Source organism: Erpetoichthys calabaricus, chromosome 17 (genome assembly GCF_900747795.2).
Source record: "Erpetoichthys calabaricus chromosome 17, fErpCal1.3, whole genome shotgun sequence".
NCBI lineage: Eukaryota > Metazoa > Chordata > Cladistia > Polypteriformes > Polypteridae > Erpetoichthys > Erpetoichthys calabaricus.
Genome location: NC_041410.2, coordinates 95294363 through 95307861, shown reverse-complemented (window position 1 = coordinate 95307861; position 13499 = coordinate 95294363). Strand labels below are relative to the sequence as shown.

Sequence of the window (13499 nt, the reverse complement as noted above, 5' to 3'; positions counted from 1 at the left end):
GGACCTTTTGAAACACAGCTTCTGTTTAGTGATGTCTGAACATCTCTCCAGGATATGCAAAAACACCATTAGACAAGCCTCAAGTTCACCTCCTTCCTCAAATCAACATAAGTGCACTAGAACCAGTCAGCCAAGTTTAGATGCTCTCACTTCTTTATGTCCATAACAACTATTTTTGTGCTCTTCCTGACTACTGGGGACTTAAGTGAACTCACAGAAGCATTTAAATTCTACAATTGCTGTGTGTTCTATACTTAATTCATGTAAAATTTTCAATCATGTAATAATAATTTTTTCTGTAACATGAAGTGTTGTAACTCTAATTCTGATATTATCTTCAAATGATTAACATATGAGCCAGTGACTTAGCAATGTGGTGAACCAGTTGTTTAAAAATAAAAAAACACTGACCTCGAATAATTCAGATAAATTCTTCAAACTGGAATATATCAGCTGACTGGAAAAACACATCCAAGTGTACACTCCGGTACCAGATCTGTAATAGAAGATGACCTGGAAGCACTTCTGTTCTACACGGTAAGTTATAGTCAGCATTAATCTACCTACAATAAATCACACAAATCTAATATGACATAGTATAGTTCTGTTTCATTGCATTTTTTTATTAAGCATCACATATTAATTTAAAAAAAATTAAAATTAGCAAATGTAAAGTTTCACAAAAGAACCTACACTTGTACATTACAGACACTTTAGATCAATTAAGCAGTCACCTCCAAGCTTCATAAGCTGCTCCAGATCCTCAAAGGCCTCACTAGAATTCAGATGCTAAAAAGTTCAGTATACAAAAAATAAGAAAATACGCAGAACAACACAAACATTCTGAAAGAAGGCTAGGCATAAAAAATGGAAATAGTTATTGTTATTTAATAGAAAATTGGTTTAAACAGGCCAATGTCAAAATGTTCTGATGTTTTTTTGATAATGCTTAAAAATAAGCATTTTATTAACAAACTTGGGAAGAATTACTTCATGTGCAGCTAATGTGTTTTCCGATATATATATGTAACTAGCATTAAAGGGTCAAGATCAGATCTGATGATGAAAAAGATATCCTTTAAAAACATTTTTAAAAGATACAAGAAATGAAAACTCCAACATCAGCAGAACAAGGTCTCCTCATTGATCAAGCCCATGGTCAATGATCAAAGTTGGAACTTGGATATGGCTAACATAGCCAGCTGTTGCATAAGTATGTCACCTCTGCATCAGCTCCCGTTATAAACTGGATACAGTCTCCAGCTTCCTCTCAGTGAAGTAGCGGTGCGGCTCCCTCTTTGTGTCACCAGATTTCTTCCTTGCAAAATAGGACAACATTGAATGGCAGTTTTGTTTGGCTGCAGCTTTCTCTCCGTTCTCTTCATCATCATCCCTGAAAACAGAAATATTGTTAGTTATTATGAATGTGAGGCACAGATTCACCGCATTAACAAATGACAGAAGGCCTGTACAAAACAATTTTTTTTTTTATTATTATCTGAATTTAATCAGTACGGTCCAAGTAGCTGACATGTAACTAATAATATATAGTACAACTTATAGAAGAACTCCAGGCCTTCACTGAAAAAATATCAGGCTGAAGCAGTTGCTTGTCTTTTTAAAGGTATAGAATTAGCTTTTCAATCAATCTACTTGTTTGACCTATAACTGCCTAAAATGAATTATAAAAAGACGGATTATTTCCAATGAATAATCATATGTGATTGATATATATATATATGCTCCACTATATAATGGACCGATTTGTTCCAGTACTTATTCTATAGAATTATTTTCTTGATAAAAGTGAATTAGAAAGAGAAAAAGGACTTGGGGTCATATTGAACTTTCTGAAACAGGCCCTGCAAATGATGAGTCTCGCCTAACCTGCAATTTGAAAGCAAAGCACACATTACAAGCAAATTTAAATTGTACCTGGGGAAGAGTCAACAGCAGCATTTGTGAGGTAAATCAACAAAATGTTTAATGAAGTACTGAAGTAATGCAGTCATTAGTAAATTGCTTACTGGAGCTTACTATTGTATCCACATTGAAACAACTGATTTAATAAAGTAAACAGATAAGTTCAAACTTCACTCTAGCCTAATTATCATACTACTTCTAATGAAAACACCAAGACACTCTGATACCAAGAATAAGGACCTTTTGAAGTTTTGGATCTAATTAATTAATTAGATTAATTAACTTACTAGACTAATTAATTAAATAACCCATCCAAATTTTACACAGGTCATTCTATGGCCATGCCATAATTTAACATAAAATACCAACACACAAATTGACAGAAAATGTTTTTATATAAGATCTTTAAATACAACCTTATTCTCTGAATTATTTCTAGGTGTTTTTATTTATTTTTTTTACCCAGACTTTCTCCTCCACTCGTCTCCAGCCTCACCATGTTCCCTCTTCTATAATTAAACCAAAGAATACAGTACAGTATGTAATTTTTCTAAATTGCAACTAGTGAACTGTGAGATAGACAGCTGTAAATTGTGTACCATGTTATTCTTTGGCAGCACAGTATGTGAGTTCCATCAGAACAAATATAAAATAAATTCAAGAGAGGAGAAAAGTCTGAACAATTAACTGAAAGAGGCTCATTTAGAAAAAGTGCTTAAATTGACACAACTTTCTCACCCTTCAGCAGAGTGTTCCAAACATCATATCTTGCTCAACTTCCCCAGCCCTGAGTTGCAAGTTAATGAAAACACAGACACTTTTCTGCATATGGGAGCAACTTTGTTTCTCATTTGCTTCTTTGGCCATGACATCACTGCTTAGCATAACACAACCACATGAAAAGAAAATAATCCCCGAAATCTTAATAAATCAATGATAGTTAAGTAATTCATTCGCAATTAAGTAATGACTTAATATACTGTACAGTATTAACTTAACTATAGAAATCTATGCTAAACAGAAGTAATATAGCCTGTACTGTATTATAGGATTCCACCCAACACAAATAATTTTATCCCCAAAACTGTACGTGTTATTAACATTTGGGACATTTTGTGTAAAGCAGTATTACTTTTGTAAATACAGGGTTAGTTGGTAAGATTTAATGATTGCAATCTCTCTTCATATTTATAAGTATCACTTAATTCTCAAACTGATGATTACTTTTTGCATTTTTTACAAAAAAAAAATAATATGAATTAGAATTCAAACATACTAGTTTTATATGGCAAACAAAAGTTGAAAGTATGGACTTCATATCAGTTGTTCTATAAATAATTCAATCTTTTTGATACAGTGTCCTACCGCTGAGAAGGTCGCATCGCTATGCAGATTTATAAAAATGACATTCTTTAAAAAACAAAACACTATGCGATACATACAATACATATACAAACCCACAGAGATACTCTATAAATAAAGTATATACTGTATAAATATCAAGTCAAGTCAAGTTAGGGAGCATGCACTGGTACAGTGTGTTGCCGCCCCCACCACACGACGAAATGACTCAGGATCCCGGTTGGCAACCCCCCAGGGAGACACATGGTCCAGGTTCCACCCTCCGGAAATGACCCTCTATTTACCTCAGCCAGGTGTTACGTGGGCAACCCCTTGGCCTGGTCCAGCCACTCAGGTCCCCAACAATAAGGATCTTACGAGCCTCATCACCCTCGGGGAAACGCGCCACATGGCCATAGTGCCGTAACTGACGCTCCCTCACAATGCAGGTAATGTGCCTCATTCTAGACTAAATGAGCAACACAAAGTCAAACCAGCGGTACCCAAGGATTTTCTGGAGAGACACAGTACCAGAGGAGTCCAGTCTTCATCTCCAGTCACTGGATAGCATCCATGTCTCACAACCATATAGCAAGACAGGAAGCACCAGGACTCTAAAGACTTGGACCTTTGTCCTTTTGCTGAGATCGCGGGAGCGCCACACACCCCTTTCCGGCAACCTCATGACCCCCCATGCTCTCCCAATCCATCTACTGACTTCATAGGAAGAGTCACCAGAGAGATGAATGTCACTGCCGAGGTAAGTAAACCTCTCGACAAGGTCGACACTCTCTCTGCAAACAGACACACTGCTGTTGGTTTTTATCCAGGACACTCGCAAGCCCAACCACTCAGACTCCTCGCTCAGTCTCTTGAGTGCCCCGATCAGAGCCTCCATTGACTCCATGAAGATCACAACATCGTCAGCAAAGTCAAGATCCATGAATCTTTCTTCACCAACAGATGTCCCCCAGCCGCTGGACCCCACGGCCTTGCCCAACACCCAGTCTTTACAAGCACTGAACAGAGTAGGAGCAGAACACACTGCTGATGAACCCCAGAATCAACTGTTGCTGCCTCCACTCCGCACAGCTCACAGTACCAGTGGACAGGCCGGCCATGATATCCAGCAACCTCAAAGGAATCCAGCAAACCCTCAGGATGTCCCACAGGGCAGCTCGATCAACTGTCAAGTAAATGTACCTGCTTACTTTATGCACTTAATTTTTCAGTGTCTTTATTCTCCATGGCCCTTTAGTTTGTAAATGTAGTGCATGCCGACTTCACAAGCTATGCCTCATCAAATTAAATCTCCTATTTCAGAAACCCACGTTTGACTGTTTTTTTCTTTTTACAGTTATATAAAACTTTACTCTTGTACTTAAGTGTTTGATCCTGAAGGATTACATGATTTGTAATTAAAGACAGACAATGCATAATAAAAAATTAATGTAAACATTCTTAAACCCACTTAATCCATCCATCCATCCATCCACCCAACCCGCTGAATCCGAACACAGGGTCACGGGGGTCTGCTGGAGCCAATCCCAGCCAACACAGGGCACAAGGCAGGAAATAATCCTGGGCAGGGTGCCAACCCACCGCAGCCCACTTAATCCAATTCAGGGATACAAGCGCTGGAGCCTGTTCCCCCTAGGAACCAATTTACAAAATATTATGGAAAAATTAAAATTAGAGCAAGAAAGGTTTTTTTTTGTGCTTTACCATCAGACAAAGGGCTATGAGTAGAATTGTCCATTCATTTTCTAAAGCTTTGGTTTTTATTACAGGACCAAGAGAAGACGTGGCCTAACCTGACAACATTTGGTCCAAAGTAGCAATTAACTCTCAACAAAATGCCAGTCCATTACAGGGAGCAAAGACGTGTTGACCACAAATTATAGGGCAGTTCATAGTCAACAATTAACCAAATTATAAATTGCATATGTTTAACATGTAGGAGAAACCCAGTGTACACGGAGAAAACCCAAGCAGAAATAGGGAGAAGTGAAAAATCCATATACTGACCAATGTAAGAATCAAATACGAGTCTCTGAAGCTTTGAGCTCGCATTGCTTGTAAATGTTGTATGAGGGAATGTGACTTTTGGCTCATGTTTTCTATGTTGTTTAAACCCTAAGTAGACAATCATTTCCCTAGAATGTTGCAGTATTCTTTCTCTAATGTCATTTGAGCTCTTAAGAATTTGATAATTTAAATATCCATCCATCCATCCATTTTCCAACCCGCTGAATCCGAACACAGGGTCACGGGGGTAATTTAAATATTCTTAACTAAAATAATTACCTGTCTAATTAAAACTGTTTTAAACAAAGATATCTACAATAAAACTTTGTACTATGCCTCAGAGCTCACAGTTTGATTTCCCAAACTACTTCCTGTGCTTTACAATACCGACAATACACAAATTTAGCAAGCACAATATGAAAAACATTCTTATTCACTGCTTAGAAATGATTTCCATTAATCTTCTTAATATTATTCCTTGCAGTGCATTTATTCAATAATTGTGGGAAAATATATCCTTTTCGCACATATTTTAATTTTAGTGATAAATGACAAAAATTATTTGGCTTGTGATGGATGGCAAAATGGACATGGGGACTGTTAGCATGAAAAGGTACCACTGGATAGGAGTAAGGCCCAACAAGGCCCTGGAAGACAGAAACATGTTCTGTCAATGACACTGTATGGCTTTATGCCAGTTGGGTAAAAGTGTCCCATTATACCTATTACTGCACAGGATACCCCGCAAAGGCTTTAGATGTAGGCATGCAGGAAATAAAGAGGGATATGCAGCCTGCACAGAAATATGTATTATTACCCTAACAAATGCTAGTGAATCTCTTCAACAAGAGAGAGTCAGACAGACAGAGCAGTCATGGACAGGCTGGGAAAGGTTACATGAGTTCCAGAGTTTTAGTGGGCAGCACACAGTCCCAGGATAGGACATCAGGGACTAAGATGCTCGCTTAAGAAATAATCCAGTAGGACGGCTGCTTCAGATATATCGCCTGTCAAAAGAGAACTGAAGCCTAATTACTGCCAGTAAGGTGGTGATGTGAAAAAGTATACCTGTAGTTGCCCCAGCTCTGGAAATGGTTCTGTGGTTTGGCTGGAAGTGACTCAGAGATGGACCTTAAAGCATTTTCAAGCTCACATCTTCAATGTGTACAGAGTATTGAGGTGAGCTTCATCAAATGCTCAACTGATGAAACAAACAGAGGCCAGGATAGAGGACAGACAGAGAGAGAGACACACACACAGACAGAGAAACTAGAGGTGAGTAGGGTTCCACCACATTGAGCTTGTAGGTCCAGAGGGTTATTATGTCTGGTTTATTTTGTTCTTTGTGTTTAGGCTATTTATTAATATATTACACATGTCCTACCCTCCTTTGGCACCCTGCCCGGGATTGGTTCCTGCCTTGTGCCCTGTGTTGGCTGGGATTGGCTCCAGCAGACCCCCGTGACCCTGTGTTTGGATTCAGCGGGTTGGAAAATGGATGGATGTCCTACCCTCCTTGACATCATTGTGGGCATCAAGTCACTACAAGAGCATCCACTTTTGGTCGCTGAGAAAAAAATACTTTTTTTTAAACTATATATTCTACATTCTGGTAATTACAGGGTCAAAAATATAGATAAATGACCAAAACCATGTGATTACATGATGATGCTGACACCCAGTTTTAAAATAAAAAGGGTGACTGCTTCAAAGAACCTGATCTTACTGTTCTTTCAAGGGAAAATACAGTAAATGACTTGAGTTATCTGTTCGAATTGTGATGCGCTGGTCTAGTGTAGCTGTTTTACCATCACGCCCTTTTGGAGAGCCAGTAACCCAAACACTACTGTGGATTGCCTTTAATAACAGTTTGTCATTATTTTCACATGTTGCAATCTTATCTTTTAAAAAATGTGTCTCTGAAAAGGGACATATAGCAACAACAACAAGGGGCACTTAACTACAGAACAAGATGATATTTCTAGGTCACATGAAGTAAAGATGAACCACTTTTTGCCTTTTACCTCATCTGCCTCCATATACAGTAGTCTGATTTACTAAAAATGTGTAAGTTAAATAAACTGGTGTCTTCAAATTGTGAGTGACCCCTGCTATGGACTGGCATCATGTCCAGGCTGGTTTTCTGCCATGTTCCAAGACAAGCTCCAACACCCCATGACTATAAGCTGCTTTAAGTTGGCTTGAGAATGTTACGCATATGTAAAGGAACAAGAAAACAAAATCCACCATACATGCTTCATACATTTATAATGAAAGCAAACGTTTTAAAACTAAGTACCTGTAGTCAAAACTGGAAATAATGTACAAAATGAGTTATGCATGAACTAAATTTTGAGGAACTGGACATGTCTGCATAAGGGACAAATACAGTGATTGGGTTTAGCTGGTTAACCATAATGAAATTGGCAATCATTATCCTTAGTCAAAATAAGTTTTATAATAACATGACACTGTAGTCCATTGATTCAGGCAGGAATGTGAAAGTAGAAATATACACCATTTGCATTTTCACAAGGCACAAGAAAGTCTTTTAAAGCACAATTTTTTCATCCAACTCAACCATGCTAATTTCATAAGGTGACTTTCCATAAATGCACCATCACAGGCACTCCAGTGGTTTGTGTGTTTAGTCTCAAATGTTTATGCTGCAATAAACTAGAAAATGTTAAAACTTCCTGTGTGATACACAGACCTTGATTAAGGCTGCTAAATGAAAAGTCTGACAATTTCAGATACTGTATGCAATACTAACAGGAATTTATATTATTTGACCTTAGTGTGCATTCTTTAATCAAGGCGGCTGCAAGACAGCCTTGAATGTCATTTCAAGTGAATTTACAACATTTGCTAAGTTAAGCTTCATTTTTAAGTCTCTCAGATGGATAATAAATATATTTTGGAAATAATACACACAACTTCTTGATTGCCAACGTTGTTTAGCAATTATGTCGTCAGAGATGGGTATAAAAAGCAAAAACACATTCCACCTCCAGATAACAGAATTTACTCATTCAGGATATTTACAGCAAAACAGGTTGAGTGCAAAGATCAGTGCTGCCAAGAACAGGCAGACATGCACAGTAAAAGCACTTGTTTCCTTATTCACTTTCCACACTCCTTAACAACCACATCTACATTTCAGTAACTGCCAAACAGTAAAGTCTGATGTCAATGAAAAATGTAATTATGTAAAAGGGATCTTCTGCTTGTTTTTACATTAAATGTCTGCTTAACATGTTCGTTTCATTTAAAAATGTGTCAACATTTAAATTTAGCAATCCTTAATATGCACCCATAGCTGAAACTTTGTTTGCAGACTCGAATCACTTTATTACTGCTGAAGGCAATAATTCCCACTATGCTTCTGGTAGCCTTTCTGAGTCTTTCTAAAAACATTTTGTGTTTTTAGAATAAAACATATACTATACTATTATGCCTAAAAACTCCAAAAATTTCAATCCATGAGCCCTTGTCGAAGAACCTGAAGTCGAGAAATTATTTAAAACCCGTGTTGTGTCTAGATGCCTTCTCTGGTATCATACCATTACCATATCGGTGTTTTCTTGACAACCAGACAACTGAGCAGCAGATATGAAAAGCATGTTATTGGAAAAATACTAACTTATCCCCAACTTTTACAGATTCCTACACTCTTTTTGTCATGCATTAAGCTATCTTGTGCTTTAAACTTCAGGGTCTTGCCTCCAGACCAATGAGACAATTGAAGATTAATCAACATGTGTGTCACATACTGTAGTTTGTTCACTAATTTACTCATCTATACGTATATTCACCACTAATCTTGAATGTGCTTATGAGAACATAACACTTTTCAGTGGCATACCTTGATTTATTTCACATCATGCCAGTATAACAAGTAGGTTTTAAAAAACTGTGGTAAAATACAATTGTTTGTTCTGCATTTCTAATGGGCACTGCATCTCCTGAGGACAGCTTGGTTTACAGACTTCCAGTAACACCTAAAGGTTGTATTTATCACAACAAAACAAAGGAATGCACAAAAATACATTGAGCATTTTATAATTGATGTATCTATTATAATGTAAAAGAAAATAAAGATAACTCCTTTAGAGTAAATGATGAGGGCCTCATCTCAAATAAGCAATTAAAATGGGGGTTAAATGACATCATGTATTATTTTTCTATTAATATTTCAAATTCAGTAAGTAAAAATGATGCAAATATATTTTTTCATTCTGCCTTCACCATCCCTCAACCCTCATGTCAAGGAACAGCTTGTCAGACCTCATAAACAAGACAAATTAAGTGGTGGGTGTAAGATGTAGGTCCATTTTTTTCCATCAAAGCCCAGCTGGCAGTATAGATAAAACATGTCAGTGGAGGCGTTGGTGCAAAAAGACAGAAGTCGAAGGCTCTGAGCCTAATTCTCTATTTTCACAGATATAAAATGCATTGAGGCTTTTTTTTTTTTTTGAAGAAGAAGAAGAAACGTCAATCGGAAAGATGCAAGAACTTAAAACATTTGTGTTGAGCAAAATGCATGGTGTGGACATCTCTCACTGGGATGACATATTGTTTAAAAAAGATGATCAATGTACTGAGAAACAGCTCTAATAAGACCTTTCCTCCTCAACCATATAAAACTAGAAAGTCTGTGTAGTATCTAACAGTTAAGAACAAACCACAGTATGGTAAGGCTAAAGAATACCACATGCACAGTACATACTGTACTAATACACCACTGTTCCATCTGCACTTGGTACTGGTTTGATTTTATTCAGTCATGAGTACTAACAGGTATGCTTGAAGATTTCTGTACGTTCCCTTTATTGCACATTTTTATAAACATCTTTACCCTGTGATGGACTGGCATCCTGTTTAGGGATTCTTCCTGTCTTGTACCCGATGCTCACTGGGGTAGGTCCCAGCAATCTTGCTCAGCAGGTAAAAAAAAAAAAAAACGAATAAATGGGTGCTGGGACAATTTTTTCATTGCTATTACATACTGCTATAATGGAACCATTTGGTGTGGTTTTACCATGGGTGTCAATTTAAGCCATTCACTCTCCCATAAAGGAAGTTTGATCATCTGACTGTTCTGTATTCCTCTGTTACAGTAACACTCCTGATGACACCTCTCCTTTCACAGTGCCACTGGACATCTGAATTCCTTTCAATTTGATAACATATCTTTATAATATCAGGAGAAGGTGGGAGCAGAGGATGCCATCATCTATATGCTACACCGATCCCTCTCTCACTTGGACAGAGGCAGTGGTGCTGTAAGAATTATGTTTCTAGACTTCTCTAGCGCCTTCAACACAATCCAACCTCTGCTCCTTAGGGACAAGCTGACAGAGATGGGATTAGATTCATACCTAGTGGCATGGATCATGGACTATCTTAAAGACAGACCTCAGTATGTGCGTCTTGGGAACTGCACGTCTGACATTGTGGTCAGCAACACAGGAGCGCCACAGGGGACTGTACTTTCTCCGGTCCTGTTCAGCCTATATACATCGGACTTCCAATACAACTCTGAGTCCTGCCATGTGCAAAAGTTCGCTGATGACACTGCTATCGTGGGCTGTATCAGGAATGGGCTGGAGGAGGAGTATAGATAGATAGATAGATAGATAGATAGATACTTTATTAATCCCAATGGGAAATTCACATTCTTCAGCAGCAGCATACTGATACAATAAATAATATTAAATTAAAGAATGATAACAATGCAGGTGAAAAACAGACAATAACTATGTATAATGTTAAATATTAACGTTTACCCCCCCTGGTGGAATTAAAGAGTCGCATAGTTTGGGGGAGGAACGATCTCCTCAATCTGTCAGTGGAGCAGGACAGTGACAGCAGTCTGTCGCTGAAGCTGCTCTTCTGTCTGGAGATGACATTATTTAGTGGATGCAGTGGATTCTCCATAATTGATAGGAGCCTGCTGAGCGCCCTTCGCTCTGCCACAGATGTTAAACTGTCCAGCTCCATGCCAACAATAGAGCCTGCCTTCCTCACCAGTTTGTCTAGGCGTGAGGCGTCTTTCCTCTTAATGCTGCCTCCCCAGCACACCACTGCGTAGAAGAGGGCGCTCGCCACAACTGTTTGATAGAACATCTGCAGCATCTTATTGCAGATGTTGAAGGAAGCCAGCCTTCTAAGGAAGTATAACCGGCTTTGTCCTTTCTTGCACAGCGCATCAGTATTGGCAGTCCAGTCTAATTTATCATCCATCAGTATTGGCAGGGACCTAATCAATGACTTTGTTAAATGGTCCGACTCAAACCACCTACACCTGAACACCAGCAAAACCAAAGAGCTGGTGGTGGATTTTAGGAGGCCCAGACCCCTCATAGACCCAGTGATCATCAAAGGTGACTGTGTGCAGATGGTGCAGACCTATAAATATCTGGGAGTGCAGCTGGATGATAAATTAGACTGGACTGCCAATACTGATGCGCTGTGCAAGAAAGGACGGAGCCGGTTATACTACCTTAGAAGGCTGGCGTCCTTCAACATCTGCAATAAGATGCTGCATATGTTCTATCAGACAGTTGTGGCGAGCACCCTCTTCTACGCAGTGGTGTGCTGGGAAGGCAGCATTAAGAGGAAAGACGCCTCACGTCTGGACAAACTGGTGAGGAAGGCAAGCTCTATTGTTGGCATGGAGCTGGACAGTTTAACATCTGTGGCAGAGCGAAGGGCGCTCAGCAGGCTCCTATCAATTATGGAGAATCCACTGCATCCACTTAATAGTATCATCTCCAGACAGAAGAGCAGCTTCAGCAACAGACTGCTGTCACTGTCCTGCTCCACTGACAGATTGAGGAGATCGTTTCTCCCCCAAACTATGCGACTCTTTAATTCCACCCAGAGGGGTAAACATTAACATTCAACATTATACATAGTTATTGTCTGTTTTTCACCTGCATTGTTATCATTCTTTAATTTAATATTATTTATTGTATCAGTATGCTGCTGCTGAAGAATGTGAATTTCCCATTGGGATTAATAAAGTATCTATCTATCTATCTATCTAATCACCTTTAGATTTTCATTTATGTTCAAAACAAAGATGAACAACCATCACTAAGCTCTACATGCATAATACCTGTGTCAAGTTTGCAGTAAGCAGTCAAACTTATCTGGATTTCAAATTTAAAGTCAAGAAAAGAGACTGCTAAAAATCCATACACGAAGGAAAATATGATTATACTTGCATGTATATATCCATATACCTATATAATCAGATATAAGTGCATTTTTAAAATATACAAATAGCATTTTTTTTTTTACTATACACCTCTACTTTTCCTATTGCAAGCATCTCATTACATGGAAATGAAGCATGACATTTTGCAGAGAATTGCCTTTTTTTCTTGTATGCTCCTACTGCACTGCTGACCCAACCACCAACACTATGAATAAATTCTGTAAAAGTATCTGTGACCTGAATACATAGATTAACATGATAAAGTGAACCAGAAACTAGCAAATCAAGTAATGTATGAAAGATCACTCTGAAAAAAATTAATTTGATTGTCTACAGCATCAAAATACATTTCTGTGCAAAAAATTCCCAGAGCCTCACAAAACAGAGCAAACCCGTCTTTTATTTTCAAAACTATGAAAAACAAATAACTTTTCTAACTTTTAACATTACTTTTAACCATAGAATTAATTTTGACCTATTGTTCCAATATACAGTGAATATCACAAATATATACACCCTTATTGTAATTTCAACTTTGGTACTCTATGCAAAAATTAAAAATGACAGACTTTTTTAATAAGGTCTTATAGCCAACACTATTTAAGTGAAACACAAATAGATTTTTTAAGCAGAAAACACTTAAATTAATCGAAAGAAAACATTCAATACTTTGGATGCATACTAACGAATAATTTATGGAAGCACCTTTTGCTTTGATTCGACTTTGACTTCAGTTGACACCCTAAGTGAATGCAAATTGTTTCTGTACTAGGGTTGCATGATATAATGGTACTGAATAATTAACAAAAAATGTTTAAAACAATACAGTACATTTTTGTACTTTCGGTACCGGAAGTAAATGTTATTCACCGCATAAACTAACCCACGCTATTTGATGCGTAAATCACTGAATGGGGGAAAGCTTCACAGAGGAACATCATGTTTCGACACAATGTGGACTCTCACATGGCCCAATTCCTAC

General features: G+C 37.9%; 2 protein-coding genes across 3 annotated transcripts in view; both read right to left on the bottom strand.

The window, feature by feature from the left end:
- Positions 1–13499, bottom strand: part of rnf11a (ring finger protein 11a) — a 628093-nt gene that overhangs the window by 166621 nt on the left and 447973 nt on the right. The gene's annotated exons all lie outside the window — the stretch shown is intronic.
- The window catches only part of rnaseh2a (ribonuclease H2, subunit A), a 31083-nt gene continuing 18186 nt past the window's right edge, over positions 603–13499 (bottom strand). For both annotated transcript variants that reach the window (XM_028823358.2, XM_028823359.2), the window contains exon 9: positions 603–1393. In XM_028823358.2, coding sequence (XP_028679191.1) covers positions 1240–1393 — 154 coding nt within the window. In that variant the 3' untranslated portion in view covers positions 603–1239. The remainder of the gene's footprint in view (positions 1394–13499) is intronic.